Here is a 27,035-nt window from a genome sequence, read left to right as displayed (position 1 = left end):
TTGGTTATTAATTGGAATGTATGTACCTGACTTTTGTGAAGTGCCTTGAGACGACATGTGTTGTGAATTGGCACTACAGGTCCTTCTCAAAATATTAGCATATTGTGATAAAGTTCATTATTTTCCTTAATGTCATGATGAAAATTTAACAGTCATATATTTTAGATGCATTGCACACTAACTGAAATATTTCAGGTCTTTTATTGTCTTAATACGGATGATTTTGGCATACAGCTCATGAAAACCCAAAATTCCTATCTCACAAAATTAGCATATCATTAAAAGGGTCTCTAAACGAGCTATGAACCTAATCATCTGAATCAACTAGTTAACTCTAAACACCTGCAAAAGATTCCTGAGGCCTTTAAAACTCCCAGCCTGGTTCATCACTCAAAACCCCAATCATGGGTAAGACTGCCGACCTGACTGCTGTCCAGAAGGCCACTATTGACACCCTCAAGCAAGAGGGTAAGACACAGAAAGAAATTTCTGAACGAATAGGCTGTTCCCAGAGTGCTGTATCAAGGCACCTCAGTGGGAAGTCTGTGGGAAGGAAAAGGTGTGGCAGAAAACGCTGCACAACGAGAAGAGGTGACCGGACCCTGAGGAAGATTGTGGAGAAGGGCCGATTCCAGACCTTGGGGGACCTGCGGAAGCAGTGGACTGAGTCTGGAGTAGAAACATCCAGAGCCATCGTGCACAGGCGTGTGCAGAAAATGGGCTACAGGTGCCGCATTCCCCAGGTCAAGCCACTTTTGAACCAGAAACAGCGGCAGAAGCGCCTGACCTGGGCTACAGAGAAGCAGCACTGGACTGTTGCTCAGTGGTCCAAAGTACTTTTTTCGGATGAAAGCAAATTCTGCATGTCATTCGGAAATCAAGGTGCCAGAGTCTGGAGGAAGACTGGGGAGAAGGAAATGCCAAAATGCCAGAAGTCCAGTGTCAAGTACCCACAGTCAGTGATGGTCTGGGTGCCGTGTCAGCTGCTGGTGTTGGTCCACTGTGTTTTATCAAGGGCAGGGTCAATGCAGCTAGCTATCAGGAGATTTTGGAGCACTTCATGCTTCCATCTGCTGAAAAGCTTTATGGAGATGAAGATTTCATTTTTCAGCATGACCTGGCACCTGCTCACAGTGCCAAAACCACTGGTAAATGGTTTACTGACCATGGTATCACTGTGCTCAATTGGCCTGCCAACTCTCCTGACCTGAACCCCATTGAGAATCTGTGGGATATTGTAAAGAGAACGTTGAGAGACTCAAGTCCCAACACTCTGGATGAGCTAAAGGCCGCTATTGAAGCATCCTGGGCCCCCATAAGACCTCAGCAGTGCCACAGGCTGATTGCCTCCATGCCACGCCGCATTGAAGCAGTCATTTCTACCAAAAGGATTCCCGACCAAGTATTGAGTGCATAACTGTACATGATTATTTGAAGGTTGACGTTTTTTGTATTAAAAACACTTTTCTTTTATTGGTCGGATGAAATATGCTAATTTTGTGAGATAGGAATTTTGGGTTTTCATGAGCTGTATGCCAAAATCATCCGTATTAAGACAATAAAAGACCTGAAATATTTCAGTTAATGTGCAATGAATCTAAAATATATGAATGTTAAATTTTCATCATGACATTATGGAAAATAATGAACTTTATCACAATATGCTAATATTTTGAGAAGGACCTGTATATAAATAAACTGAATTGAATTGAATTGTATGTACCCACCTCTTGTTGAGAAGTGTGTGGTAGCAGGGCCATAAGTGGTCTTTCTGAGGAACCAGGCAAAAGATACTCAGGTGGAGCTCCATCCTGGTTGGCTGATTCTCCCTTTGTGTTGCTTAAAGAGCGCTTCAGGGTCTTTCCATTTGGTAAGCCCGAGTCTGTACCAGGAACAAAGAGAGATTTCAGAATGAGTCAAAAACTACTTCTCTGTTGCCCTCTTGTCTTTGTGGACAGTTTCTGTGTGCATTTACCAGGTGTGTGTGTGAGGGTCTCCACTACGCTTGGTGATCGTCCTTCTCTCAGTGCATCATGAGGTCCGGATGCTCTCAGCAGCTCCACAACCCGAGCCAAGTGGAGTCTGGCGGAGTGGGAGGTATAAGGCTCTGCAGAGGCACGGATTGGTTAACATCAGATTTAGCCTGACCATCTTTATGAAAGTCACAGTGAAGCGGGAAAGGTCTAGTGAACCTGTGAAATGAGCAACACTGCTCACAAAGCATCCAGAGCATCCCTATGTGGACAGTGACCAGTTAGTGGAGATACTTTACATCTAAGCTTTTAATATTAACATCCATCTATTTTCTGTCTCAGTGGGGTCGGTGACTATCTCCAGTAATCTGTGAGCAAGAAGCAGGGCACACCTTGAACAGCTCACCAATTTGCAGAGTCTTGTCACAGAGTAATTATTTTTGGTCTGGGCTCTGAATGGGCCATTCTAACATATGAATATGCCTTGATTTAAAGCATTCCATTGTAGATCTAGGTATAATTTCTCAGGACTTCCTTTTATTTAGCTCCATCCGTCTTTCCATCAGCTCTGACCTGCTTCCCTGTCCCTGCTAAGGAAAACAATTCCCACAGTATGGGTGTGTTCGGACAAATGTACAGTGTTTTCTGGTATGCATAGCGTTTTGCATGTAGGCAAAAAGTTCAGTTTTGTTCTCATCTGACCAGAGCAGAGCAGAGCACCTTCTATCCACATATTTGCTGTGTCCTCTACACTGCTTGTGGCAAATGGGTATTTTAATGGCGTTCATCTCACCAGTCTTCCATAAATAACAGATTTTTTTCTTTTAATCCATGACTAATAGTTGTCCTATCAACAAATTCTCCCACCTGAGCTCTTCCAGAGTTACCATGGGCTTTTTGGTCGCTTCTCTGATTAGTGCTCTACTTGCTGATTTGCCAGTTTAGGTGGATGCCCGTGGCTTGGCTGGTTTGTGGTTGTGCCATCCATTTTTAGAAGATGAACTGAGCAATGTCCCAGAGGTTCATAGCTTTGAATGTTGTTTATAACTTCACCCCTACCGCTCTAGAGCGTTATCTCTGACCTGTCCGCTGGTTTCCTTGGTTTTCATGAAGCTGTTTGTTTACCTATATTATTTAATACACCTCTAAAGTCATCACAGAACAGCAAGATTTAGATTAACATGACATTACACACAGGTGGACTCTAGATGACTTGTGCAGGCAACTGTTGCTCTAAATCTAATAGAGGGCATTCAGGGGACCAAAATACATATGCAAAATGTGACAGTTTTAAGGGTATGGCTACTTTTTCGACTATTGGTATAAATGATAAATCAGAACAACTGTGATGATTCTGCTTTGACGATATTTTTAAACATTACTGAATCATGAGGTTACAGTGTGAAATCACACAGAATAAGTCAATTGAACAGTATAATAAAATAGTACCCTCCACCAGGCGAATGAGAGCTCCTGCTTTAAGGCCCTTGAGGCTTTGCAGTTCAGAGAGGGGATCCAAAGTCACCCCAGCTACAGCTAGAGACAAGTTGGAGCGTGGGCACACCTCATTCCTCGAGAGCAGGGCCATTATTGCATCTTGAACGAGCCAAAATGCATTGACCTATACAGCATAAAACCGAGAGAACTTAATGTAATGTAACTCTGAATCATGAAACCAAAATTGAATTGTGGAAGATAAAACTAATATGTAGTTTTTGTACCTGAAGTTCAAATGGCTCCACTCCTGCACCTTGGATCTTTACAGGAAACGCTGTGTCCTCATCCTGTTTGATATCAACAGCATCATCTCCACCGGGTGTGCTGGTTGCATCTATGTGAAGGAGAGACTGGAGAAACTCAACTGACTGTGAATAATTACAAGGTCCAGTGAAAGAGGAGAAAATAATTTGGGTTATTTTTCCTCCCTTCTGCCTATTACATCCCTGAATAGTCTCCCGTTAACCAAACCTGGAAAACACCTGGATAACTGAGTGAAAGAATAAATGAGGTATAATTATTACATAATATGCTTTAATTTTTTCTGTGGTTTATGTTTTTAAATCCCCTTCAGCTAACCAAAAACAAATTTCCTTCTTCATTAAGAAAACAGGAAAAGAAAAACATGCCAAGATGAAGACAAATAGGGGATGGCTGCAGATTTAAACACACATGTAGAGCCAGAGGGAAAGCAGGACTCAGCGAGTTATCCAAACTGGTGTGTGACTAAACCTCCTGAATTTTCCCACTGGCCTTCATGTCATCTCCAGGTAAAGCGACAGCCACACCCAGTACTAGCATTAGCAGACAGCACAATGTTACAGAAAAACAAAAGTTTGACTTCTTCTATTCAATGCTGAAGGCACATAAGACAACGATCCTGATCTGTATGTAATTACTGTTCTTCCTTCTACAGTAGATTATCTTCTCATCTTGTCAATCTGGATCTGCTTTGCTACTGGAAAGCTCCCAATAAATAGGTAGCTGCTATTGGCTAAAGGACTGCACCTCCTCTCTGCAAGCTAAGAAGGCATCATGTGTTCTCTACAGGAGCTGTTGCTTTATTACAACAGAAAAAATAAAAATAAACTTCATTGAGGATCACCTCTCTGGTCCGAAAATACTATTTTCAGTTTTGTCAAAATTAGTCACCTTTGGTCATTTTTGCTTAAACTGGAGCAACTTAGAAAGTGGAAACAAATTAAATGCAAAAGGCTGCTAATAACAAAGTAATTAAAGGTCATGTTTAAAAAACTTTGTGTTATGTGAAAATATGTTTGCTTGTTTTTTTTTATGTATAAATGATCCTTAAGTTGGTGTGGAATGGCTTAAAAAAACACTTCTCTGCATTGACTCAGGTAAAAGACGCCAACTTTAAAAGACCCTAATAAAAGCCTGGGGAATTAAAAACTTTATAGGATTATAATAAAGTCTAAAATATCTTAAACAAACTAATAAAAATGTTCAGCATCATATATGTGACACAAAGCATTCCAGTAATTAAAATGACACAAGCTTTCAGTCTTAATGTTGTGAGAAGATTTTATTATTTTATAGGAAAAACAAAACTCGCCTCATTATAATCTGGAGATTATCCAACATACACTAAAGCCTAATTCAGTCATTCAGATCTGTTAAAAGGGGAGTGGCAAATGTTCAACAAGATGAAGAAGACACGCTGGAGACCATCTTCTCATAATAAATATACTCTTTGAAATTGTTATAACTTGACAGTTATGTTATTGAAGGATTTTAGCCATTAGAATTGCTATAAAAACACACAAAATGAACTACAAGTTCTCCAAGAGGCTAGAAAGTTAGCACTAGCCATGTTAGAGCGTCAGTGCGGTGCCAGATCTCCCACCCTACTTCCACACATTCTTCACTAAGGAGAAGAAACCAGTAAACGGAAAAGAAGGAAGCAGAGAAAAACCTATGATTACAGGGATTACTCACCAGTTCTGGCTTGATTTCTTCCTCCTTTCCTCACTTTGTCCTTCATGGCTGGGACTTTTACTTCTTTGTTGCTCCCTAAAAAAAGTCTGGTCTAAAAACTGCTGGAGCAGTTGGATAAAAGGGGGTTTGATTTGTGCAGCTGGACTGTGTGTGTGAGAGAGAGAGCCCAGCGGAGTGAAAGTAAATGGCTCAATGTTCAGGACTATGACTCATGCCCCTCTTTACAAGACAAACTCAACTTATCTGCTACCAGTGTGCAAAAAAGGCCACACCCTCTTATTGCTCCACACAGGCTGTCTCAGAAACTTTTTCTGGACTAGGTGTGTCTTTGTTGTAGCTTTACTCACTCTTCCTCCCTCAGGCATGTTTCACTCCTCCCCCATAAACCTTGAAGTAGAAGTGAAAATTATGCAAAACGCTTTTGGCATTTTAATCTTTTATGTTGACATTGAGTTTTAAGAGTCATTTCTTTATCTTGTCAGAGAAAGACATAATGTAGTAGGACTATTAAACTTACACAAATATAGCATATCTTTTGAAATACATGCATTTTTCCACTGCAATGTGAAGTTGATCCTTCTGGGTGCAGCCACCATGCTGTCCTGTTCATTAAGTCAGAGTCTGCAGAAAATACAAGTAAGACATGGCTGAACTTCCACAGATGGGTATATCTGTGTAGGTTGTCGTTCTTCCTGGTTGTTTAACACCTACTACTAACTTCTCTTTCAGCGCACACATATCTGAGAATAACTCTGTTTGAACAAGGCTGATGATGTGTCCTACAAAATAAACTTGAATTATGAAAAAGTAGAGAAGGGCGTTGTCTAAAATATCTCCTAGTGGTAGGACAAGAAAGTCGAGCTCAGACCTGGAATAAAAAAACAAAAAGACGAAAGTTTATTGATCTCATGACACCTATGCCAAGCATGTAAATGACTGAGCCAGATGGGGGGAGAGATGCATCAATGGGTACCAGACCCAAATTAAAAGGCATGGCAGGAGTTTTCTTATGCTGTCGTAACATAAATGGCCCAGACCAGGGTTCTGCAACCTACAAATAAGCCAAAAATTATTTATACCCCTGGCAAATTTAGTTAAAAAAATTATTTTAATTTTATCAAAGCGTTGCTTCTGACTGGAGGTAATGTTAACATTTTGGAGTCACCCTGTCAGAGTCATGAGTTAAATCTGACAGAGGTGGAGGAAGCTAAAGATTAGGGTAATGGCAAGGAGACATTTCAAAGAGTTGGAGCTCATTAGAACAGAAGATTCATCAAAAATGTTATCTTAAGAGTTTCTTGTAAATTTTAACTTTATAAAAATAAGTTTATATGTTTTTGGCTCATTTTTTAAATTTATTTTATTTATTTAACTAATCTACCACCTATTTGACGGCGAAATACAGTCCTCTTGGAAAATATACAACAGTGTAATATCATAGAAAATACGCTCTACGCACCTATTACTTTTGAAACGTGCATTACTTTACAAATGTACTTTTTAGAAACGTTGAATGTTTTTTGACATGCCTAATGTTAAATAATCATGTTATCACAGGGAGTTTTAGAGGGTAGAGCGGTTCTAAGACAACGTCTGACATGTAATTGTAGTTTCCGACGACACCTAAATCCGTCTTGAAAGCAGCTGTGTTGACAGGAGACTGTCCTTGGCTAGCAGCGTTAGCTAACCCGAGCTAGCCAACACATATACAGACCGTTTGTTTTTGGCCTATATGAGACGGTTTTGGTGAGTTTTTGTCAGCTATTTTATGATGTTAATGTCGTGATGTGACATCAGAAGGACATGAAAACAAATAACTTAACTGTAGTGTTACCGTTACTCAGCTAGCATGGCACGCATCAATCCGTGGCCTGAACATTATCTGTTTTGTTTCTTCGAGTCATTTAAAACATTCTGACCAAATGTGAAGTAAGGGTTAAAATTAGCGTGTTATGTTTAAGGTTATTTTCTGAGTTTGTAAAGTTTATAATATGTCCCTTATTTCCTAAATTTAACGGAAACCTGACTGTTTACATCTTCCATTTTAATACGATTCACAGGACAGTAGTTAATGAGGCTTTAAATCAAAAGATTAGAAGTTACCACCTCACGGTGAAGCTCCAGGGAAGGTATGAGTTGATGTTAATCTGTCTTGTTTCTCAGCTCCTTCGCCTATTATGCTCTTCCAAGACAACAGCAGTGGTACAAGTTATGTATTAGTTGCCTGTTTACCTTTTAATCTGTGTGCTTCCAGCTGTTCCAGGTCCGGTGACTGTGCTCCACCCCTCAGGTAAGAGCTGAGGGTCGGGCTGATGTCATCCAGTCAGGGTGACAGAGGGGGTCTTTCTCAGGCTGCCCAAAACGACAACCCCAATCAGACTGCTGCAACATCCAACACACCTGAGGCACAGGTGAGGCTGCACATGGGCTTTTATATAAAGATGCAAATGGTGCTGATATGTTTAAACCTTACTATATATTTATTCCTGGCCCTTGTTTACAAAGCATGGTGGATCATTTAGGTGTGTTTCGCTTTATATAACTGGGTGTGTTTCTATTCATGCTCTGTTATACTTTCTACAGATGCTATTGGGTTTAGTTATTCTGTCAAAGCATTTCTGTTGTCTTTAGAAGCACGGTACCGTGCAGGATGCCTGACTGACCTTATTCTTATTATTGACAATAAAAAGGTATTCTAATTTTAGTATTTGACAGCACATTTGCTGCCTTTCTAGGTGTAAATTCATCAGGTAAAATGTATTAGTTTATTATAGGAAGTTACTTTACTACTGAAAACAATATGCATTTAATTTGACATGGAAATTTTATTGCAGCTCATTTGATTTTTGCTGTCCAGTCTCATTCTCAGCACCAGGTTTTGAACTGCATTGTGATTTTTTTTTTTCAATCCTAAAACCATAAAAGGTTAGAGTCAACCTGCACACCAGTTCTGCCTAGGGTTGCACAAAATTAGGTAGACAAGCGATAGATGAGAATATTGGTGAATGTTGCAATGATGATATGGCTTGTGATCATTTTTTTGTTTTTGGGTCATTGCAAACCTAGACACCAGATAATTATTAGTCTATCCAGCGGCCACCAACAAGATTTTATTGAAACAGTTTCTTCTTGCTGGCATATGATGCTTTTGGCTTTCTGTATTTTACAGCTTCTCTATCTCCGTACCTTCTAAATCTATTTATGCTGCAATAAACAACAAATGTCATCAAATATATTTTGGGCATAGAGAGCCTGAAGGTTTGGTAGCCTACAAATATTGGAATCTAGGCAGGTCAAAGCCTTCTGCAGATTGTGCCGATACGTATCTCAAGGTCTCAGACTCTTTTAAAACTCAAGCAGCACTTGCTGGTTTCAGGAAATATTTTGAAAGGAATTCAAACTTAAACCTTTGAAATATTCTTAAGCGGAGATGCATCCCAAAACCCAGAAGGCATCATACTTAATCTGTTACGTGACTTTGACTAGAAAAATTGAGCTCCAGCTACCAGTTGTGTAACACTTAGCTTCGTTTTGGTGGGAGAAGCTTGAGAGTCGTAGTGTCATCCTGCTCATTGCTGCTCTGCAGCACTTTCTTTGAGATCTTATTGAAAGAATCATATTATGGATGATTTTAGCTCTTTAGAATCTTTTTAAGATCTTCGTATATGTTGGTACCTGTTACCTACCCATTTCTATTTGTAAAACTCTTGATATGGCTCTATTTAGATTTAGATCGTAGTAAATCTCTAGTGTTTGCTTTGCTCCTGCTTTGTAGGGCAAATATAACTCAAGCATTGTGCCTATGCTGCATGACAGCAGATTGAAATAGAAACTGTGAGCTTCAATCTATTGCCCAGAGAGAGATGGATATTACATGCTGCCCCTCTTTTTATGATCTTCACCAGGGCTGAAACGATTAATCGTTATTGATCCATTATTAAAATCATCGTCAATTAATTTAGTAAACGAATGATCGTTAAGTGGAGTATATAGATTCTAAAACAGGCCATTTGCTGAAAGTACAACACACTCTGAGCAGTAATTAGGCCAACATGACTACAAACAAATATATGCATTTTGAATGTAAGATGAAAAACCTTCTTTGTCTGTAAATATGCTCTATCAAGAACTCCTCAAGTGGCGTAGTTTTAGCTTCACCTATTCAAATTCTGTATAAAATCTCCAATTAAGCACATTCCGCTATATGATTTTTATTTATTAATTAATTAAATGCTGGACTTGGTAACTGCTCCATTAGAGACAATAAAGATGCATACCCTACAGCTGTGCAGGAGTATTTTCCAAGGAATCAATGGGATTTATTTCTTAGGAATTGTTTTCCTGTCACATTCCAGTTTCCCTTATTGAAGGAGTGTACCCCTGCTTTGTGCACATTCTTAAATAATAAGATTGGAAAAGTGTAACAGCTTGAAGGATTTGGCAGTTGCGTTCTGTGGGTGGTTGTGGTGTGAGACGGTGGAAGGTTCTACCGTTCGGCACGCTATAACAGAAGTCGTATTACTGGTTGTATTGTTTTTTATTAGACATAAGAAATTCGGTGGAAATCAATTGTTTACAAGCTGTGGCTAGGTTTGAGTCAGCAGAACAGACAAGACAAAGCTTGTAGATGAGGGACAAATACAACAAGGCTTTGTTCGTTTGATCCAGAGGTGGTCTGATCTTTTGTTTCCTGACTGCCCTTTGCTTTATGTAATGGCCTGAGCTCACTTGATGGGATTTGAGTAGGAGAGTGCAGACTTTGTTCAGATTATTCTCGTGGTTGTAACTGCAGAGCTGACCAGTAAACCGCACCATTTAAAAAGGAAGACATAAACCAGACATAACCATCAGTAGGAGGCATTTGTTTTTCATTTCATTACAGAGGATTATAGCTTGAATCAGGAGGAGGTAATGCTTTCAGATTTAACCATATTGCTGTTTTTGTTTTTTCTTTAGGTTTCTCCTGTTTTGGATGAGGTTTCTCCTTCCTCCATGTCCTCTTTTGAGATGCTGGACATGGAGTCGGTTCCACCTCCGTACCAAGAGGTACAGCCTCACTGGTTCTTCTGTCGTGGGGCAGATGACAGCGCCTCCTGGCATCCCTTCAGCAGAGAGGACTCTGACAAACTAGAGCATGCTTGCAACACTTGTAAGGAACGATAAGCATCTTGGACATAAATAGTTATCATAATTACTATTCGCTGTTTGAAGTTCAGTTATGTTATAGCAGAGTGGTTAGACAAGAGTTTGGAAGAATTAAATTTTAAAACAGTACTACGATCCTTGACCTAAAGGTCACTCAGCACTCACCCCCCACCCTTTAGGGCGATTTTCTCTACTTGTTTGGAGACGGTCCTCTCAGGTGAACTTTCGTTTCAGGGTGGGTGTCGGTGGATCCCACTGCAGTGGATATTTAAGCATCTGGAGTTGAAAATATGTAATTTTATACGTGCTAAGATTTTTCATTTTGAATTGTCCTTTGAAGGTAGTGGGTGTGAATGAGGAAAATGCAGAAGCTAGGGTTAGATGATGACAGATGACTCGCTGTGGCGAACTCTTAAAGGAAAAAGCTGACTAGAAAAATAAGAAGATTCGTCCTTACACAACTGTCTCCTGGGGGTGTAACAGTACATTTTTAGCTCTTTCGGTTCGGCAAGCACATACAGAATGAATACAGCACATGAACACGTAGATGTTTCCGTGCGAAACTAAAATAAGGAATTTTACGTTGTCTGCGCTGTTTTAAAATGTAACTCCAAACAGTCAGTACAGAGATTTCTGGATTATCTTTGACATTGCATGGTGACATCGTGCAAACACTAATTATGGCTTTTGGTGTCAAGAAATGTGCCATGCCTGGGGTTTCTACTGGAGAATTCTGTTTTTCTTCAGTAGTTTACAGTTTGTGCATTTATTTTATGCTTATATCAGTGATTTGATGATATATTGCATTCTACATTCCCAGTGGGATCTTTTTCACATATCCAAGCAAACATTTAAAATGAACCCATTGTTAAACTTTAAAGCAACAAATGAAAAAGGGACTTTTACTGAAAGTAACAACACCGTGTGGGTGAATTTAGCTTAAACGGAAACATATTACCAATATAACTATAGTGGGCACAGTACTTTAGAGACTATACAGTAGTTATTTACTAATTGAGGTGTATACTGTACAATATAGTATAAAACTACTTGCTTTTACACCTTCAATTACTGTGTCACAGTCATGCTGTGGCCTTGGATATTTAATAAAATAGATATTACCAGAGATAAATCACCTGAGTGCCTTCTTCTTTATCCTTTTTAAAAGACAAACATTAGATAACTTCCCTTTTTCTTTGCAGTAAAAGATAATGAGGAGGACCTGGTGGTTGCTGTGGAAGGGGAGCGCTATGATGTCCGTGTCAGGGAGAGGACGCGTTATGCTGTCTATTGGGACCAAGCTCCAACTGAGGTCCGCCGCTGTACCTGGTTCTACAAAGGAGATAAGGACACAAGGTTCTTGCCTTACTCCGAGGAATTCAGCAAACGTCTGGAGGTAATCTGACACTCATTCTTTGCTTTTATATAAAACTTTCCTAATGACTTAATTTACTCTCCAACTTTGGCTGCTGACAGAAGTGTCATTTCTTCCCACCTATACTCATTCTCAACTATGCTGTTTTTTTCAGGAAGCCTATATGATAGCAGTGACCTTAGACGAATGGAAAAGGAAACTAGACTTTCCCACTGGGGAGACAGTCATCTTGCACAACCCTAAGGTGAGGTTTTCAGCTAAGGATTTTCTAACTGTGAAGAAACCTCACAGAGGGCTTAATTATATTTAAAAAAAATTATAATTATTAAAAATAAATACTCACCGAGGAGGGTTGGCAAATATATAACATTCATTGTTCCTAAAGACTGAAATAAAAGTTAATGATAATCATTTGCTTGCAATAACAATGTTTATGGGAATATTTGGAGGCAAAATTGAGATGGAAATACAGATTTTATTAATGTATTAATAAAATATAAATTTTACAAAATGCAGCCATGATAAAATAATGGGACCCTATTACAGCCTGTGTTTCTCTAACATATTTGGTCACATGGATATTTAATATCATTTTTATCAATGCATAAAAATTAAAGTAGTGAAAATAAACAACAAAAACTGAAGCAAAAATAATAGGACACCCCCACATTATTCCTACTAAAATTGGCTAAGAATTACACACAGGCATATCACATCAGGTGCACATTTTAAAGGAGGTTTGCCCTGTTTAAACCTAGTTTGGTGTGTTCCTGACTGTTGAAGTGAGAGTTAACACCACGGTGTTGCCAAAGGGTTGTCTGACGCTTTCAGAAAGAAGGTTGTAGCAGATGAAAAGTCTGGTAAGGGAATTTAAGGAGGTCAAAAAAGAATTTGAAATTAGCTGTTTTACTCTAAGGAAAATAATCTACAAGTAAAAGATCTGCAATCAAAAAGAGAGGGGGCATCCAAGGAGGAAACCTTGAAGACCAGACTAAAGTTCTGGAATAATGCTTCCAAATGTGAAGCATGGAGGTGGGACTGTCAGAGTTTGGAATTGGTAACACTTAGCTCTTAGAGAGTAGGATCTACAACTACAAAGCATGTTTGTTGATATCATTTGTTCGGCAAGATTAACTGTAAATAAATCTTTCTTTTCAAGAGAAAAATATTAGAAATTGATTTGTGAACATTTCTTTGGAGAAGCAGTTTTTTAACAGGGTCTCCTTATTGTTTACATGACTGTATATGCATCCTGCTGCCGTTTTACTCAAAGTTCAATGCAAATGGTTTTAACTATAAAGAATGCAAGGACATGTGTCAAGCAAAATGTGCCACAAAGAAGTGTTATATGTTTTAAACAAAAAAAAACTAAAGACTTTAAATGAGCTGCAGGGGTCCCTCCTCAAAAATATTTTTCGTTTGTCCCTTTTTTAGCTGATAATGCATTATCAGCCAATAGGAATGCAGGATGAGTGGGTTTCCTCTCCGTCGGAGCAGACACGCCCTCGCACAGTCAAGAGGGGAGTAGAGAACATCTTTGTAGAGATACCTGATGGTATGTGTGTCCTTTTGCCGTCAGATCATAAGAAGTTAAGGACCTGCTCTTATCATGTTTGTTTTCAGGTGAACCGGAGAAGGTGGATCATCTGGTCTTTATGGTTCATGGCATTGGTCCTGCATGTGACTTGCGCTTTAGATCCATCATACAGTGTGGTAAGTTTGTCTGTGTGATTGTGCATGTATTTTCTTAAATGTGCATTGAAGACTCTCTTTGGTTCTTGTCTGTCTTCAGTAAATGACTTCAGGAGTGTTTCGCTGTGCCTCCTGGCCTCCCACTATAAGCGTTCGCAGCAGGAAGGCCATGTGGGTCGAGTTGAATTCCTTCCTGTCAACTGGCATAGTGCTCTGCATGGGGATGCCACTGGTGTGGATGAGTACGTAAGAAGAGACACAGGAATGGCAAAAAATATATAATTCTGTTCGGTTCTCCTTTACATTGTTTAAATTGAAGGCTAAAAAGGAAAAAAAACAACGTCTGTGCTCTTATTTTCCGCCTCCTCCCCCAAATTTTAGGGACATTCAGAGGATCACTTTACCCAGCATCAGCCGCCTCAGACATTTCACCAACGACACTCTGCTGGACTTATTTTTTTACAACAGCCCCACCTACTGCCAGACAATAGTGGACACAGTGGCCTCAGAGATCAACCGGCTACACGCCCTCTTTAAGCAGAGACACCCAGAATTTGATGGAGCACTTTCTGTAGTCGGACATAGCTTGGGTTAGACTTTTGCAAACGCAGAATTGCACACAGTTATGTGTAGGTGAAACTTAAAAATGCTTTACTGATGTTTATTTTATCTCTTGTAACTCAGGTTCTCTGATCCTGTTTGACCTGCTAACCAATCAGAGGATTGGGTCCAGAGCAAGAGAAGGAGTATTACATTAAAATTTCTAACATCATTAGTAGGTTGATGAAAACATTGCGTCCTTCTTTACCTTAAAAACCTTCCGTTTTCAAGGTACCTTCGAGAGAACATTGTTCTGTGAACAGTGAGACGTTGGAGCAGACGCTGACTAAATTGGGCCTCCAGCAGTACCTGGGAACTCTGCAGGCAGAAAATGTCGACATGGAATCACTGGTAATCACAAGCACTCACCCTTACACTGTCTAGCAAAGGTAATCATACGCCTTGAACAGTTCCTTGTTTTTTGAAATTACTGCCACACATTTCAAAGTCTTTACCGGGATATGTGATGGACCAACCCAAAGTAAATGTTTTTACATGTTTTTTACAAACAAAAATCTTAATCTGTTTTCTTTACCAGCTTTACACCTTCTTTTTGCAAAATAGCTGAAGCTCAGTCAGATTTGGTGGAAGGTATCTGTGAACACTAATTTAACAGCTGTAATGTTGTGCTGAGGGGGATAAGCAGTTTTTGTTTTCTGGTTCTTTTTGTATGTGGGCCAAAAAGCTCAATCTTTGTGTTATCTGACTACACCACCTTTTTCCAAATGTTTTTTGTCCCCTAAATAACTATAAATAACTTTAAACCTAACTTCTTATGGTTTTCTTTTGCTGCTCTTCCATAAAAGGTCAGATTTATGAAGAACACAAGTAATAGCTGTTGTGTCAAAATGCCGATTTTAATTTGTAAAAAATTGTGAAACATGTATAATTTTAATAGTACTTTATAATTACAGGTACAGCAAACAAAACTTGAATATCGTGAAAAATTCAATATTTTTGTCACCCATTTCAGAAAGTGGAATTCATATTATATAGATTCATTTCACATATAGTGAAATATTCCAAGCCTTTATTTCTTGTAGCTTTTATGATTATGGCTTACAGATAATGAAAACCCAAAATTCAATGTCTCAGAAAATGATATTACATAACATCAATGATCAACCATCAGTGATCAGCCTGTGGTTCTGCTCAGGTGAAATGGAAGCCCAGGTTGCTTTGGTAGTAATCTTATGGTCATCTACATTGTTGGGTCTGGTGTATTTCATCTTCATCTTAAAAATAACCCATAGTTTCTCTATGGGGTTCTGGTCAGGCCAGTTTGTTGACCAATCAAGCCCAGTAACACCATGGTCATTGGACCAGCTTTTGGTACCTTTGGCAGTGTGGGCAGGTGTCAAGTCCTGCTGGAAAATGAAATCAACATTTCCATAAAGCTTATCAGCAGAATGAAGCATGAAGTGCTCTAACAAGTCCTGGTAAATGGCTGCATTGACTGTGGACTTCAGAGAACCAAATCATCGCTGACTGTGGAAAATTCACTCTGGACAACGTGGATTGAACGTGGATTCTGTGCACCTCCACTCTTCCTCCTGTAAGGGATTATGATTATTGATTATAAATGTTTATCAAAATTATAATTAAAACTAAATTCAGAAATAATGCATTCATATTGACTTGGAATATGGGAAAAGACAATCAGTGGTAGGCAATGAGTTTCCATACAGGCAACGCAATCGGGAGCGGCTTAGCTCTTTACCTGCTAACAGAGCTGAAAACACAAAGAGCCATAAACAGTGAAATAATGGAGATGAACACGGGGCTCAGTTCGCAGCCTCAGTCAGCTTTAAAGCACGCTTTAACTCCAACTGAGTCAGTTGATCAAAACCACAGTGAATATGCTGAGCTTCAACTTTGCTGCTCACCTGCGCTTCAGAGTTCAACAGTATTCAAACATGAATGAGACAGGTCAGCATAAACAACATACAACAAAAAAAACCCTGCATTTGGTTAAATGAATGGCGATTATAAATCACCCTAAAGTATCCTACCTTATCCTGCCCAGGCTATTTCTACAGTGCCGATTGAAAAGAACAAAATTACTCCATGTAGCCTTCTTTGGAGCAACGAGTAGAAGGTGGGGGATCTCGGGCTGTCACACATCGGTGACAAACTCAAGAACGGTCAACTTCTTCTTGGCAAAAGGGGAAAAGAAAACTCGCTTGCGAGCTTATGATTCTCCAAAAATCTGCTCCTATTGCGTGGTAACTGGTCTCGGCTTCAGCTGGAAAAAGCAAAGTCGGAGCGTTCCACGAGCACTTATAAAGCTCACCTCCTGTGACGTCAGAGCTGCGATGCCTGTTGAGCTGCATAGTAGTTCGTTTGGCTCACAAAATGGATGATGAACCAAAATTCCAAACTCTGGGACTTTGATTTCCAAATGAAATGCAAACTTTAGTTTCATCTGAAAAGAGGACTTTGGACCATTGAGCAGCAATCCAGTTCTTCTTCTCCTTAGCCCTGGTCGCTTCTGACATTGTCTCTGGTTCATGGGTTTTGTTGGAATGGAACATTTATAGCCCATGTGTAGGATTCGTCTGTGCGTAGTGGCTCTAGATGCACTGACTCCAACCTCAGTCCACTTCTTGTGAAGCTCCCTCCAATTCTTGAATGGATTTTGCTTGACAATCCTCTTAAAGCTGTGGTTTCTAGAGTTTTTTATGAATATGTTTGGATATAGCCCTCTGTGAACATCCGGCTTCTTTTGCAATGACATTTAGTTGCTTACCCTCCTTGTGAAGGTTGTCAATGACTGTCTTCTGGAGATCTGTCGAGTCAGCAGTTTTTCCCATGATTGTGTCGCCTATTGACCCAGAGTGAGAGATCGTTTAGAGGCTCAGGTAACCTTCGCAGGTGTTTTGAGTTAATTAGCTGATTTCGGTGTGACACCATAAAGTTTCCTATATTGAACTTTTTTTTACAATATTCAGATATTCTGAGACACTGAATTGAGTTTTTGAGTTTCACTTTCTGAAATAAGTGACAAAAGAATATTATATTTTTTCACGATATTCTTTTTTTTTGCGATGTACCTGTTTTGTGTTTTGGGTCTATCACATAAAATCCCTTTAAAAGACATTGAAGTTTGTGGTTGTAATGAAACAGGTTTATGGGTATGAATCCTTTTGTGGGGTGCTGCAAATGTCTGTACAAATTAAATCAGTAAGGCACAGTACAACTAGAAATAGAGGACTGAGAAATAAAGATTCTGCATATGGTAAATATTTGAAAAAGATTTTATTTTTCATTTTAGGCTCTCTGCCAAGACAGTGATCTTCGAGATTTAGGAATTCCTCTCGGACCTCGAAAGAAGATTTTACACTACATCAAGAAGAAGTGGTTTCCAGAGGTCAGCCATTAAGACGTGTTCTCTTATATTAAACCCTATTGAACCAATACCGTAAGGAAGCAGGTATAGAGTATAAATCAGTCAGAAGCGGGCAGTTGTTGCAAGTACATTTATTTCATTTTTCAGCTCTTATTCTTTAGTTTTTGCTATTATTTACAAGGTTGACTTATTTTTTATAAATCTAAATAGGACTGCAAGACAGCAGTGGGGGATCAGACCTTGGAGTCTGTTCCACCTTTTCTGGCCAGTGGTGCTGGCCAGCCGGCCCAGCAACTCCTCTTCCACAGAGAGCCTTCTATCACCAGTGCTGTGGACTATGAATACTTCGATGTCGGCATTGGACAGGTAGCACACAAACACACAAAGAGTGTTTATTTTGCGCTTTGGGGGGGAGGCTTTGTTGCGTCACCGTTCCTGCTTTTTTCCTCTCCCTGCTTGCCTGGAAAGTCCAATGGAGGCATAGCCAAGGGACAGGTGTGTCTTACATGGTGTCCTCTTTCTCCTCAGGTCTTGACTCTTGATGTGTTTGATTTCACTTTGACTTGATGTTTCCTTTGTGTACAGTGCAGTCTTGGCAACTGAATTGAAGTGACAGCTTACTAAAGAATGTCCATGACTCTGTTACAGTCTGTTCCAACTAAAAGCAAAGTGTTATACCCAAAAAACACACTCTGTGTGTGTATTTATACATTTTATTGTATCACCCTGCATGGCTGGCCATCTCTTCATTCACCTCCCGACCTATGTAACTGATGACAAAACGAGTCCATCTTTTTTAAATGAAGTTCATGTTTTTTTTTGTTTTACTTTCGCTAACTTTACCTAAACCCCTCACAGGTGTCCATTGAATACCCTCAGCTGGCATTTTACCCTCAGACATTTTTTGCTTTTGGTTCTCCGATTGGGATGTTCCTGACTGTACGAGGACTAAAACGCATCGATCCCAACTACTCGTTCCCCACATGCAAGAGCTTTTACAACATCTACCATCCAGTGAGTCTCCAATGGTTTCTGCACAGTCTGGAAAGTTATGATGTTTGATTTAAGCTTTTTCTTTCAGGATTGGATAAATATGTAAGGAGAAAATAGAGTATGGAAGAAATTTTGCAATTATTCTTGCATCCATCCATCCATCCATCCAGTCTTTTTTTTTTTTTAAATGTTTCATGTTTAATTTTGACCAGTGTAGGTTTTTGAAAATTGACTGACTGCTTTATTTTATTTGTTATTATTAGCATAAATTTTATTTTATTTTTCATTTGATGCATCTCATGTCGATAAAGAAAACTTGTTTTGAAGGCTTAAATGAGAGTTTGTCATCTAACAGGATGCTGTCATCTTGTATTGTTTGAATTCCTGTTTAGTATGACCCTGTTGCCTATCGGATCGAGCCCATGATTGTTTCAGAAGTGGATCTGGAGCCAATGCTTATACCTCACCACAAAGGAAGAAAGAGGATGCACCTTGGTAACACTTTTTATCTTTGTTCAGCTGTTAAGTTGGACACAATTATTTTTATGTTCATCTTTATTCTTCTTCTCTTGTAGAACTGAAAGACAGCTTAACCCGAATGAGTATGGATTTGAAGAACAACGTTCTGGGATCATTACGAACAGCTTGGCAGTCCTTTACTAGACTACCAGTTGCTGCACTGCCCCCAGTGGAGGAGGGGGGAACTACAAATGACACAACCCCCCAGGAGGATCAAGGTGACAAAACCTCTTTTTCTGGATGTGACTTAGTTTATCTATGGGTGCTGTCTGTCAAACAGAGAACATGCACAAGATGGTGTATAACCCTCTGTCCTTAAATCCTTCTCACTTCTCTCTGCATGCTGCTGCCTTCTGTCTCCTCTCTTTTTTTTTACTACTTCTACACCTCTTACTTCTTGACTTTGAACTCCAGTCTCAGCAGACACTGCTGCTGCTAGGAGAGAAGACAAGTTTACAGATTTTTGGACTAAAATACTGGAGTGGCCAAAGGCCCTTCAGAAGCATTACCTAAAAGGTAAGACAGGATAGAGATAATGCTTGAATTAAGTAAGACAATTCATCTAACTTCTGTTGTACCATTTTGATCATAGAAAGCGAGTCTTATGTAATGACTGTCATTATTGCCGCAGGCTCTCGCTGCTTGTCTTCTTCTACTCTCCCTTGTGCCCCATGACTTTACCACCTGCTGAACAAGTTGTCATTTTAACAGATAGTTTAATTTTCCAAAATCTCCCTCAGGCCCATTCATGCCTTTCCACCTTTGAGTTCCTTTTGGCTGAATTCCTTCACAGCTTCACTGAGCATCAACATCATGACCCATTGGAGTATCTGGCATAAAGCACATTTTTATGTGAGCTTATGTGATTTTTGCCTTTTACAGTAATTAATTAGCTGTAGGGGAGACTTTAAATAACCTACCTTTTTTTAAAATCGCTTCTACATGTTGGTGCACACTCTATCATGTGAATGAGGACAGTCTGTTGAGAGTTGTCATTTTTCTTTTTTTGCCTTTCTGTATGTCCCTAGAAGCAAAGTCATGGCTTTTCATTAGAATTTTATTATAGGATGGGTTTGAAAGCTGAAAGTAGGATTTTCACCTTTTATTGTCGAGATTGTCAAGTCACTGCTTGTAAAGTTGGATTGTCAGAAATAGCTGGGAAAACCTATTGGGACACTAGCAGCTGGCACACTCTAAAGGATGACAAAGTAGGTTCTGTTACGTTGTTAGAAGTACATTCCAACTCAATAGTGACCTTGCCACATGATATTCCTCTTCATTATTTTAGTGTCTTCATACTTTAGGTCCACACTGGCTCCTCAAAACAATCCAACTATGTTGCTCTATCACAGACTTCTCATATAGTCTTTTAACATTTTTATTTTCTGTTGTTGTGATTCTGCCCAATAACTGTTTGTTCTGTTTCTGTTTGTGATTTAATCACTCTTACAAGGTAACAACAATACTTCGGAGTGATTCCATCTGATCTTTATGGGTGCTCAACCCCCAGTGAACAGCTCGCAGCAGCTCTTTGCTGGAACAAGGGGAAACAATGTTTTGTCCAGCTTTAAGGTCTTTTTGAATAGGCCCGAGGTTTCCAACTCCAGTCCTCAAAAGCCGCGGTCCTGCATGTTTTAGATGTTTCCCAAGTTCAACAAACTTATGTAGAACTTAATGACATCCTCAGGGGTTAATTGAACATGTAATGACACAACATGATTCACAACTATCTATCATCTCTCGCGTCACATGCAGTGATATGCTGATTCCTGCTAAATTGGTAATAAAACTGTCAAAGGCTACTGTGTTTATCAAGTACAGAGTGTGTGATAATGACAAGCAAAAGTGAATCATCTCAGATTTGTCTCCAAAAGTAAGGTGCTGTTCATTTGTATCTATAGTAGTGAGGGAGCACTTGATTCAGAGATCTATCTGCTCTTCAGCTCTGGTTGCTCTGGAGCAGGGGTCTCAGTATGTCCCTGGTCCAACACACTTGAATCAAATAGTGGATTTGCCACCTCGGCATGTAATCGTCTTCTACAAACCTGGTAGTGACTTAAGTATTTGTTTCAGGTATATGACAGAGTAGATGGAACTCAGGTCTGTTACCCATTTTTCATCACATTGTTCCAGATATTTCTGGACACAATGCAAACATCATTTCTAGATCTTTTTCCTGTGTTTGTTTTATAACATTACAGGCATTAAGTACAAACTGTTAACATTGGACCTACCAGATTAGTAGTAAGATCTTATCAGTAGGTGTGACGAGTTATGAAGCAAAAGAATGCTAAAAATTGTCTTCTAATTTTTAAAGTGGATGGATATGTCACTGCGTTTGTGGTGTATGAACTAACTTTGATCAGCTTTGTTTCAACATCTGTATCTCCTGGGATTGTAAAAGTAAATAATGGAGTTTCTTACACTAAATACTGATTATTTAAAGCACAGTTTATGCATTTTGGTACCTTTTTATTTTTTTGTAAAGAAAAAAGAAGAAGAAACAATTCTTAATAGAGCTTTTTTTTAACTTTTTTAAGTTTTTTGTTTCTGTGCCATTCCAGACATGGAAACTTATTAAAGCAAATTTTATACTTTTCCAGAGTTTTCAAGAGGAATCCTAGTAGCTGATTAGTCCCTCTGGAGAGGAGGTCAACTAAAGTACAAACAGTTTTATTTAATAATTCATCTGAACCAAATGGAGTAAAATTCATTTTTGCCTTTACTCCGTATTTAATATATGACTACAAGCAACATGCATCTGAGGAGACTAAGTTTCAGAATCAGCTTTATTGCCAAGTTTGTACATACAAACAAGGAATTTGACTCTGGTACACTTTGCTCTTTGGTTTTGTTTTTGCATTACAGAATATACATATTTACAATGTTCAATATACACATATATAAGTAGAAATGTGAATTTGCAACATCTGTATGCTGTTGTTTTGTACTCTATTGAATGTTCATCAGACAAACAGCCTGGGGGAAGAAACTGTCTCTGTGGTGGCTGGTTTTAGTAAACAGTTCTCTGTAGCGGCGGCCTGAAGGTAAAACTCTGAACAGTTTATGTGCAGGGTGTGTGGGGTCTGCAGAGATTTTAGCAGCTCTTTTCTTGACCCTAGACCTGTATAAGTCCTGGATGGAGGGAAGGTCAGCTCTGATGATTCTCTCTGCAGACCTGATTATTCGTTGCAGTCTGGACCTGTCCTGTTTTGTGGATGAGCCAAACCACACTGAGATGGATGAAGACAGGACAGATTGAATGATGGCAGTGTAGAAGATGACCAGCAGCTTCTGTGGAAGGTTGAACTTCTTGAGTTGCCTCAGGAAGTAAAGTCTCTGCTGGGCCTTCTTTCGAACAGTGTCTATGTGTGAAGACCATCTCAGGTCCTCAGAGATGGTGGTTCCTAAGAACCTGAAGTGGTCCTGGGGGGCACCAGTACTTATTGATCTGGTTCGGGAGAAGATGCTCCCCAGTCTCACCTGCTGCTGTCGGTCCGTCAGGAAGCTGTTGATCCACTGACAGGTGGAGGCTGGGACGTTGAGCTGTGTGAGCTTCTGGTGGAGGATGTCTGGTATGATAGTGTTAAAGGCCGAGCTGAAGTCTACAAACAGGATCTTGGCGTACGTCCCTGGATGGTCGAGGTGTTGCAGGATTAAGTGTAGACCTAAGTTAACAGCATCATCTGCCGACCTGTTTGCTCGGTAAGCAAACTGCAGGGGGTCCAGCAGGGGGCCTGTGATGTCTTTCAGGTGCTTCAGCACCAGCCGCTCAAAGGATTTCATGACTACAGACATCAGGGCTACAGACCTGTAGTCATTTAATCCTACGATGGTGGGTTTCTTGGGAACTAGGATGATGGTGGATCGTTTGAGGCAGGAGGGGACCTCACATTTCTCCAGTGATTTGTTGAAGATCCTTGTGAAGATCGGAGCAAGTTGATTTGCGCAGGCTTTCAGACATGATGGGGAGACGTTATCAGGTCCTCCAGCTTTCTTTGTTTTCATGCGCTGAAAGAGCCTGTTTACCTCTTCCTCTGAGATCTTTAGTGCAGGCAGAGGATCTGATGGTGGGGGGTTGGTTACTTTATGGGAGGAATTTGTTCCTAAATGGGATGTAGAGGAGATGATTTGAGGTGTGAACGGCTTCTTGTCATGTCTGCAGTAGAAGCCATTCAGACGGTTGGCCAGTTGAGGTCTCTGTTCAGGATGGGTGGGGGGGCTCCTGTAGGCAGTCAGGTTTCTCAGACCGGTCCATACAGCTGAAGTGTCACCAGTAGAAAGGCTGTTCTTCAGCTTCTCACTGTAGCTTCTCTTGTCTGCTTTGATCTCCTTTGTTAGTTTGTTCCTGGCCTGCCTGTACCGCGCCCAATCTCCACTGCTGTGAGCTTCTTCTTTGTCCCTGCGCAGATTCCTGAGGTGTGGTTCATCAGTAAACTTACTGATGAACCACAATCGCAGCCTTTACAACAACTCATCTTATATCTGACTCATCAAGTAATAAAGGTAGGCAGGCCAGCGGATAAATAAATGACTATCAATAAAATGTGAAATATAAAAGTAAGGAATAAAGACCCTTTTTTAAAACTGATTCACCTCAAACCAAAATCTGACCAAACATCCTCTCTGCTGTGGGAGAAAAAACTGTCACCTTATCTAAAAGCAGACTGGTCAGTTGAATACGGGTGTGTTCTCTTTACAAAAGAATGGGTGTCCATTTATTGGAAAGCAGGCGTTTGTGGGTGAAGTTTTTCTAGCCCTGTCTTTCACCTTGTTTTTTCTTTTAATAAGCTAAGAAATGTAATGGAGGCTAACTTTAGACAATTCTGATGCAACAGAAGCAATGACATTAAACAGCTAAGCTCTGTCTAATCTCTAGAGAACCGTAATTCCTTTATCCTACTGACCTTTGTACATGAAGGAATATGATCATCAAACAGCCGTTAGGTTTACTACAGGGGTAGACAATTAGTTTTCTTGAAGTATAACATTAGCAGGTGTGAGTGTTGTGGAGACCCAGATCAGTCCAGACAGAGAGCGAGAGATTGGGCAAACAAGGCTGGAAAATCATATTGTGAACAGATTTTATGTAAATATAGAACATGTGCAAAAATAAAGTGTTCCCACATGTCTTTGTAAAAGTTATTTTGTTTCTCTCTGTTTGATCAGACAATTTAGCTGAATTCCTTAAAGCATTTCCTGACAACTCTACAACAGGACAGCATTACACATTGTGTAAAGGTATACCAATTATTTGAAGGTATATTCTACAATAATTCAGACACTGGTCTCAGGAATTGATTGTATAATTCTAACATTAATGGCTGCAGATAGCAGTCATTCTCTTGTTGTTTGACCTCTTGTTTCTGTGTTTCTGTCTGACTTTCAGTAGAAAATGTCAGACAGATGCTGCTGCTCATAGCTTTAATGTCTGCATGTAAACCCTCTTTTGTATTGACTTCTGTTGCAGCAGGAGTGTACACAGAAGCTGAATGTTCAGGGTTAGCAGAGCAGACTGAGCAGCCAGAGATTGAAATGGGGATGCTGAACGGAGGGCGCCGGATCGACTATGTGCTCCAGGAAAAACCCATTGAGAGCTTCAACGAATACTTGTTTGCCATCCAGTCTCACCTCTGTTACTGGTGAGTCACATATACCTGCACTGCTGCAGCTGTGTTCATATGTACCTGAATTCTCCCTTTTATTCTCTTGAAAAGTCTGTCGCTCAAACAAATGATCTGTCTGTTAGGGAATCTGAGGACACGGCTCTGCTGCTGCTGAAGGAGATTTACGACAAGCTCGGCGTGGCTTTTGAACAGCCACAACAGTAACAAATGAGTGTGAATGGAGATTTGCTTTTATGGCCGTTATCTGAAAGTGAAGAAGAACTGACAGAGCCAGAAACTGAAAGACAATCGTCTCCAGAATGCCTTACTACCTGTGTGTTACCTGACTGCTGCCTGGCTGGTGTGCTGCAGTCAGGTGATCTTGGTTTACGTGCGTTTGTCTAAGCTTGTTTGTGTTAGTGGTGGCTCCACAGCCATTTCTCAAATCTATATGTTTGAATTTAGTTCTAATAGTTTCTCAAGACCCAACCAATGCACTTTTTTGACTAAATATTAAAATTTATTAGCACTTTTACAGTTGACATGACCTCATGCCCATGTAAAATAAAGAAATATGATCATAATTACTAAAAAACGCACACAGTCCTCTATTGCATGTCAGGGGGTAATACGTTTTTAGCCAACATGTCTTTGCAATGCAGCAGAAGGGAAGTATTTATTTTTTTTAAATACCATAACCTGATCTTTTATTTACCACTTTAGGCTACATTGACCAAAAAATGATATTATCACATAAGAAACAGCTGAGGTTGTTTGTTTTCTGTTTAACAATGAAGGTTTTGTTTCTGTTACGAGTTTGTCGGCAGCTACAATTGTTCTCCTTCTGTAATAAAACAGCTTGAAGCCCAAAGCTGCCGCTCCTGCATTTTTTTTAGTTATACAGTAATGTTAGCTTCACTCATCTTATTTCAATCAGCATATGGTGTTATGTAAACCAAAATAATGTTTACCTTCCTGTTTGTTTCTATTTGTATTTGATCATATTTATCACATGTATCTATAGCATCAATCCTCTGAAGAGTTGTTGCAGTGTGTGGAAAGGCGGGTTCTTTAAAAGGCAACAGGATTGTCTTTTCTTTATGTACGCATGCAACATATCTTTTTTTTTTTTCGTATCTGCTACAAAGTTTGTATAGATTTTACAAAAAGGCCTCTACCAATGCTCCAACTCATCGGGGCAACTTTATCTGAAGTTCATACCAGCACTCTATAAATGAAATTGTTGTTGATTTACAAACAGAAAGCTATTTAATATCTTTAGTTTTATTTTATATCCATAGTCTAAATTATATGGTCGTCCTTTGTCTTTATGTATAAATTCGTTACCTTTCCTGCCTGTAATGCATGCATTTCTGTTTTGTTTAGAGATTGCTGCCTATTAAGGTCCTTTAAATTTCAGTTTCTTTCTGCAGCAAGCAATAAAAATCATTTTTATTTATTTTATTATTTAGAAAGACAAAAGTTATCTTCCAAAGCTTTCAGTTTGTTTTGTAGTAAAATTATGGGTATGTTCATGTTGAAAAACCAATCCCAGATCACTAACTTTAAAATCCTTTTTGTCCCAGTAATAAATGTATAGGATTTGTTTTTTTATGCCCTGTTATGGCAACCATAGCCCTGCACCAAAAAGTAAATTGATCACAATCTTTTGAATGAAACATTTGTGAAATAAACCCATTGGGACTGTTTATTTCCTTCGGTTGAGAAAGCACAGATTTCTCACTACAATATCCCTTAAAACATCACTATTGTCTCTGTAGATATCAGAGTCATATCAGTCACAGCAGTATTTTAACTCCCTTAACATAATCCTAATTTCCACAGCCTCTGTTGTAGCACTTCACAGTTGCTGATTCATGCCAAAAAGGAGAAATGCTCTCAAAATATATACCTTTATGATTGTGGCTTCATGTTTTATTTGACCATAATAAAGATATTACTTACGTATTTGTTTTTCGGGGGTAGTTTATTGAAACAGTTTTACTCTTGCAGGGCTCCTACTCAGTCTTAAAATATATTTCAAGACATTTACAAAGTCTGGAAAAGAAAGAAAATAAAATTTGAGTTTGGAAAATGTTTGAGGTTCAAGACTTAAGTACCTTTTCAGATACAAAGCAAAGATCATGTCTGAATTTAATCTATAATTCAGATTAAAATAAAAGGTTTCTGAAAATACTGTTAGCTTTATCATTCATTTGTCAGATTACAATTTTGAGTTTTAGTCCAGCAGAACACATAGGTTCTTATGGTTTTGGAGTTACTAACAGAACCAACACTTCAGATACCCATAACGGGCAATGTCACTGCAG

The 27,035-nt window shown here is 39.4% G+C and overlaps 2 protein-coding genes and 1 long non-coding RNA gene across 14 annotated transcripts in view; 2 read left to right on the top strand and 1 right to left on the bottom strand.

Annotated features, from left to right (window-relative positions):
- si:ch211-166a6.5 (clustered mitochondria protein homolog) overlaps nucleotides 1-5,813 on the bottom strand; it is a 28,091-nt gene extending 22,278 nt beyond the window's left edge. The window contains exons 1-5 of the mRNA XM_047380573.1: nucleotides 5,427-5,813; nucleotides 3,695-3,804; nucleotides 3,423-3,594; nucleotides 1,976-2,107; nucleotides 1,728-1,882 (exon numbers count right to left, since the gene is read on the bottom strand). Coding sequence (XP_047236529.1) covers nucleotides 1,728-1,882; nucleotides 1,976-2,107; nucleotides 3,423-3,594; nucleotides 3,695-3,804; nucleotides 5,427-5,472 — 615 coding nt within the window. The 5' untranslated portion in view covers nucleotides 5,473-5,813. The remainder of the gene's footprint in view (nucleotides 1-1,727; nucleotides 1,883-1,975; nucleotides 2,108-3,422; nucleotides 3,595-3,694; nucleotides 3,805-5,426) is intronic.
- Nucleotides 3,828-5,420, top strand: LOC124877429. The gene is made up of 3 exons (XR_007040515.1): nucleotides 3,828-3,981; nucleotides 4,077-4,240; nucleotides 4,387-5,420. It is a non-coding gene; the product is annotated as an uncharacterized LOC124877429 (long non-coding RNA).
- Nucleotides 5,814-7,024: 1,211 nt separating the features above from the next.
- On the top strand, nucleotides 7,025-26,673 carry ddhd2 (DDHD domain containing 2). Of its 12 annotated transcripts, XM_047380574.1 has the most exons (21): nucleotides 7,025-7,172; nucleotides 7,681-7,837; nucleotides 10,383-10,575; nucleotides 11,774-11,967; nucleotides 12,101-12,190; nucleotides 13,381-13,501; nucleotides 13,570-13,659; nucleotides 13,739-13,880; nucleotides 14,020-14,228; nucleotides 14,323-14,384; nucleotides 14,470-14,589; nucleotides 17,513-17,608; nucleotides 17,798-17,953; nucleotides 18,056-18,082; nucleotides 18,446-18,601; nucleotides 18,973-19,075; nucleotides 19,156-19,317; nucleotides 19,514-19,615; nucleotides 24,269-24,340; nucleotides 24,570-24,741; nucleotides 24,849-26,673. In XM_047380574.1, exons 2-21 carry the CDS (start codon nucleotides 7,739-7,741, stop codon nucleotides 24,928-24,930), a joined length of 2,448 nt encoding a protein of 815 aa, XP_047236530.1. In that variant the 5' UTR covers nucleotides 7,025-7,172; nucleotides 7,681-7,738; the 3' UTR covers nucleotides 24,931-26,673. The 12 variants fall into 12 exon arrangements, 8 of the variants coding, with proteins under 8 accessions (XP_047236530.1, XP_047236532.1, XP_047236534.1 ...); XR_007040511.1 differs by lacking the exons at nucleotides 24,269-24,340; nucleotides 24,849-26,673 and adding an exon at nucleotides 23,441-23,605 and having other exon boundaries at nucleotides 24,573-24,706; XR_007040513.1 differs by lacking the exons at nucleotides 24,269-24,340; nucleotides 24,849-26,673 and adding an exon at nucleotides 23,441-23,605 and having other exon boundaries at nucleotides 24,570-24,681.
- The last annotated feature ends 362 nt before the right edge of the window (nucleotides 26,674-27,035 follow it).

This window comes from Girardinichthys multiradiatus, chromosome 12, assembly GCF_021462225.1.
Source record: "Girardinichthys multiradiatus isolate DD_20200921_A chromosome 12, DD_fGirMul_XY1, whole genome shotgun sequence".
Taxonomy (NCBI): domain Eukaryota; kingdom Metazoa; phylum Chordata; class Actinopteri; order Cyprinodontiformes; family Goodeidae; genus Girardinichthys; species Girardinichthys multiradiatus.
This window is presented reverse-complemented; position numbering and strand designations above follow the sequence as displayed.

What these genes read in the sequence shown, in the direction of transcription:
- ddhd2 (XM_047380574.1), top strand. Translation starts at nt 7,739, where the DNA reads ATGTCATCCAGTCAGGGTGACAGAGGGGGTCTTTCTCAGGCTGCCCAA. An exon ending in TCGATGTCGGCATTGGACAG is followed by an intron (nt 17,954 to 18,055) that starts GTAGCACACAAA and finishes TTGCCTGGAAAG; the next exon opens with TCCAATGGAGGCATAGCCAA. An exon ending in AACCCCCCAGGAGGATCAAG is followed by an intron (nt 19,318 to 19,513) that starts GTGACAAAACCT and finishes TTTGAACTCCAG; the next exon opens with TCTCAGCAGACACTGCTGCT.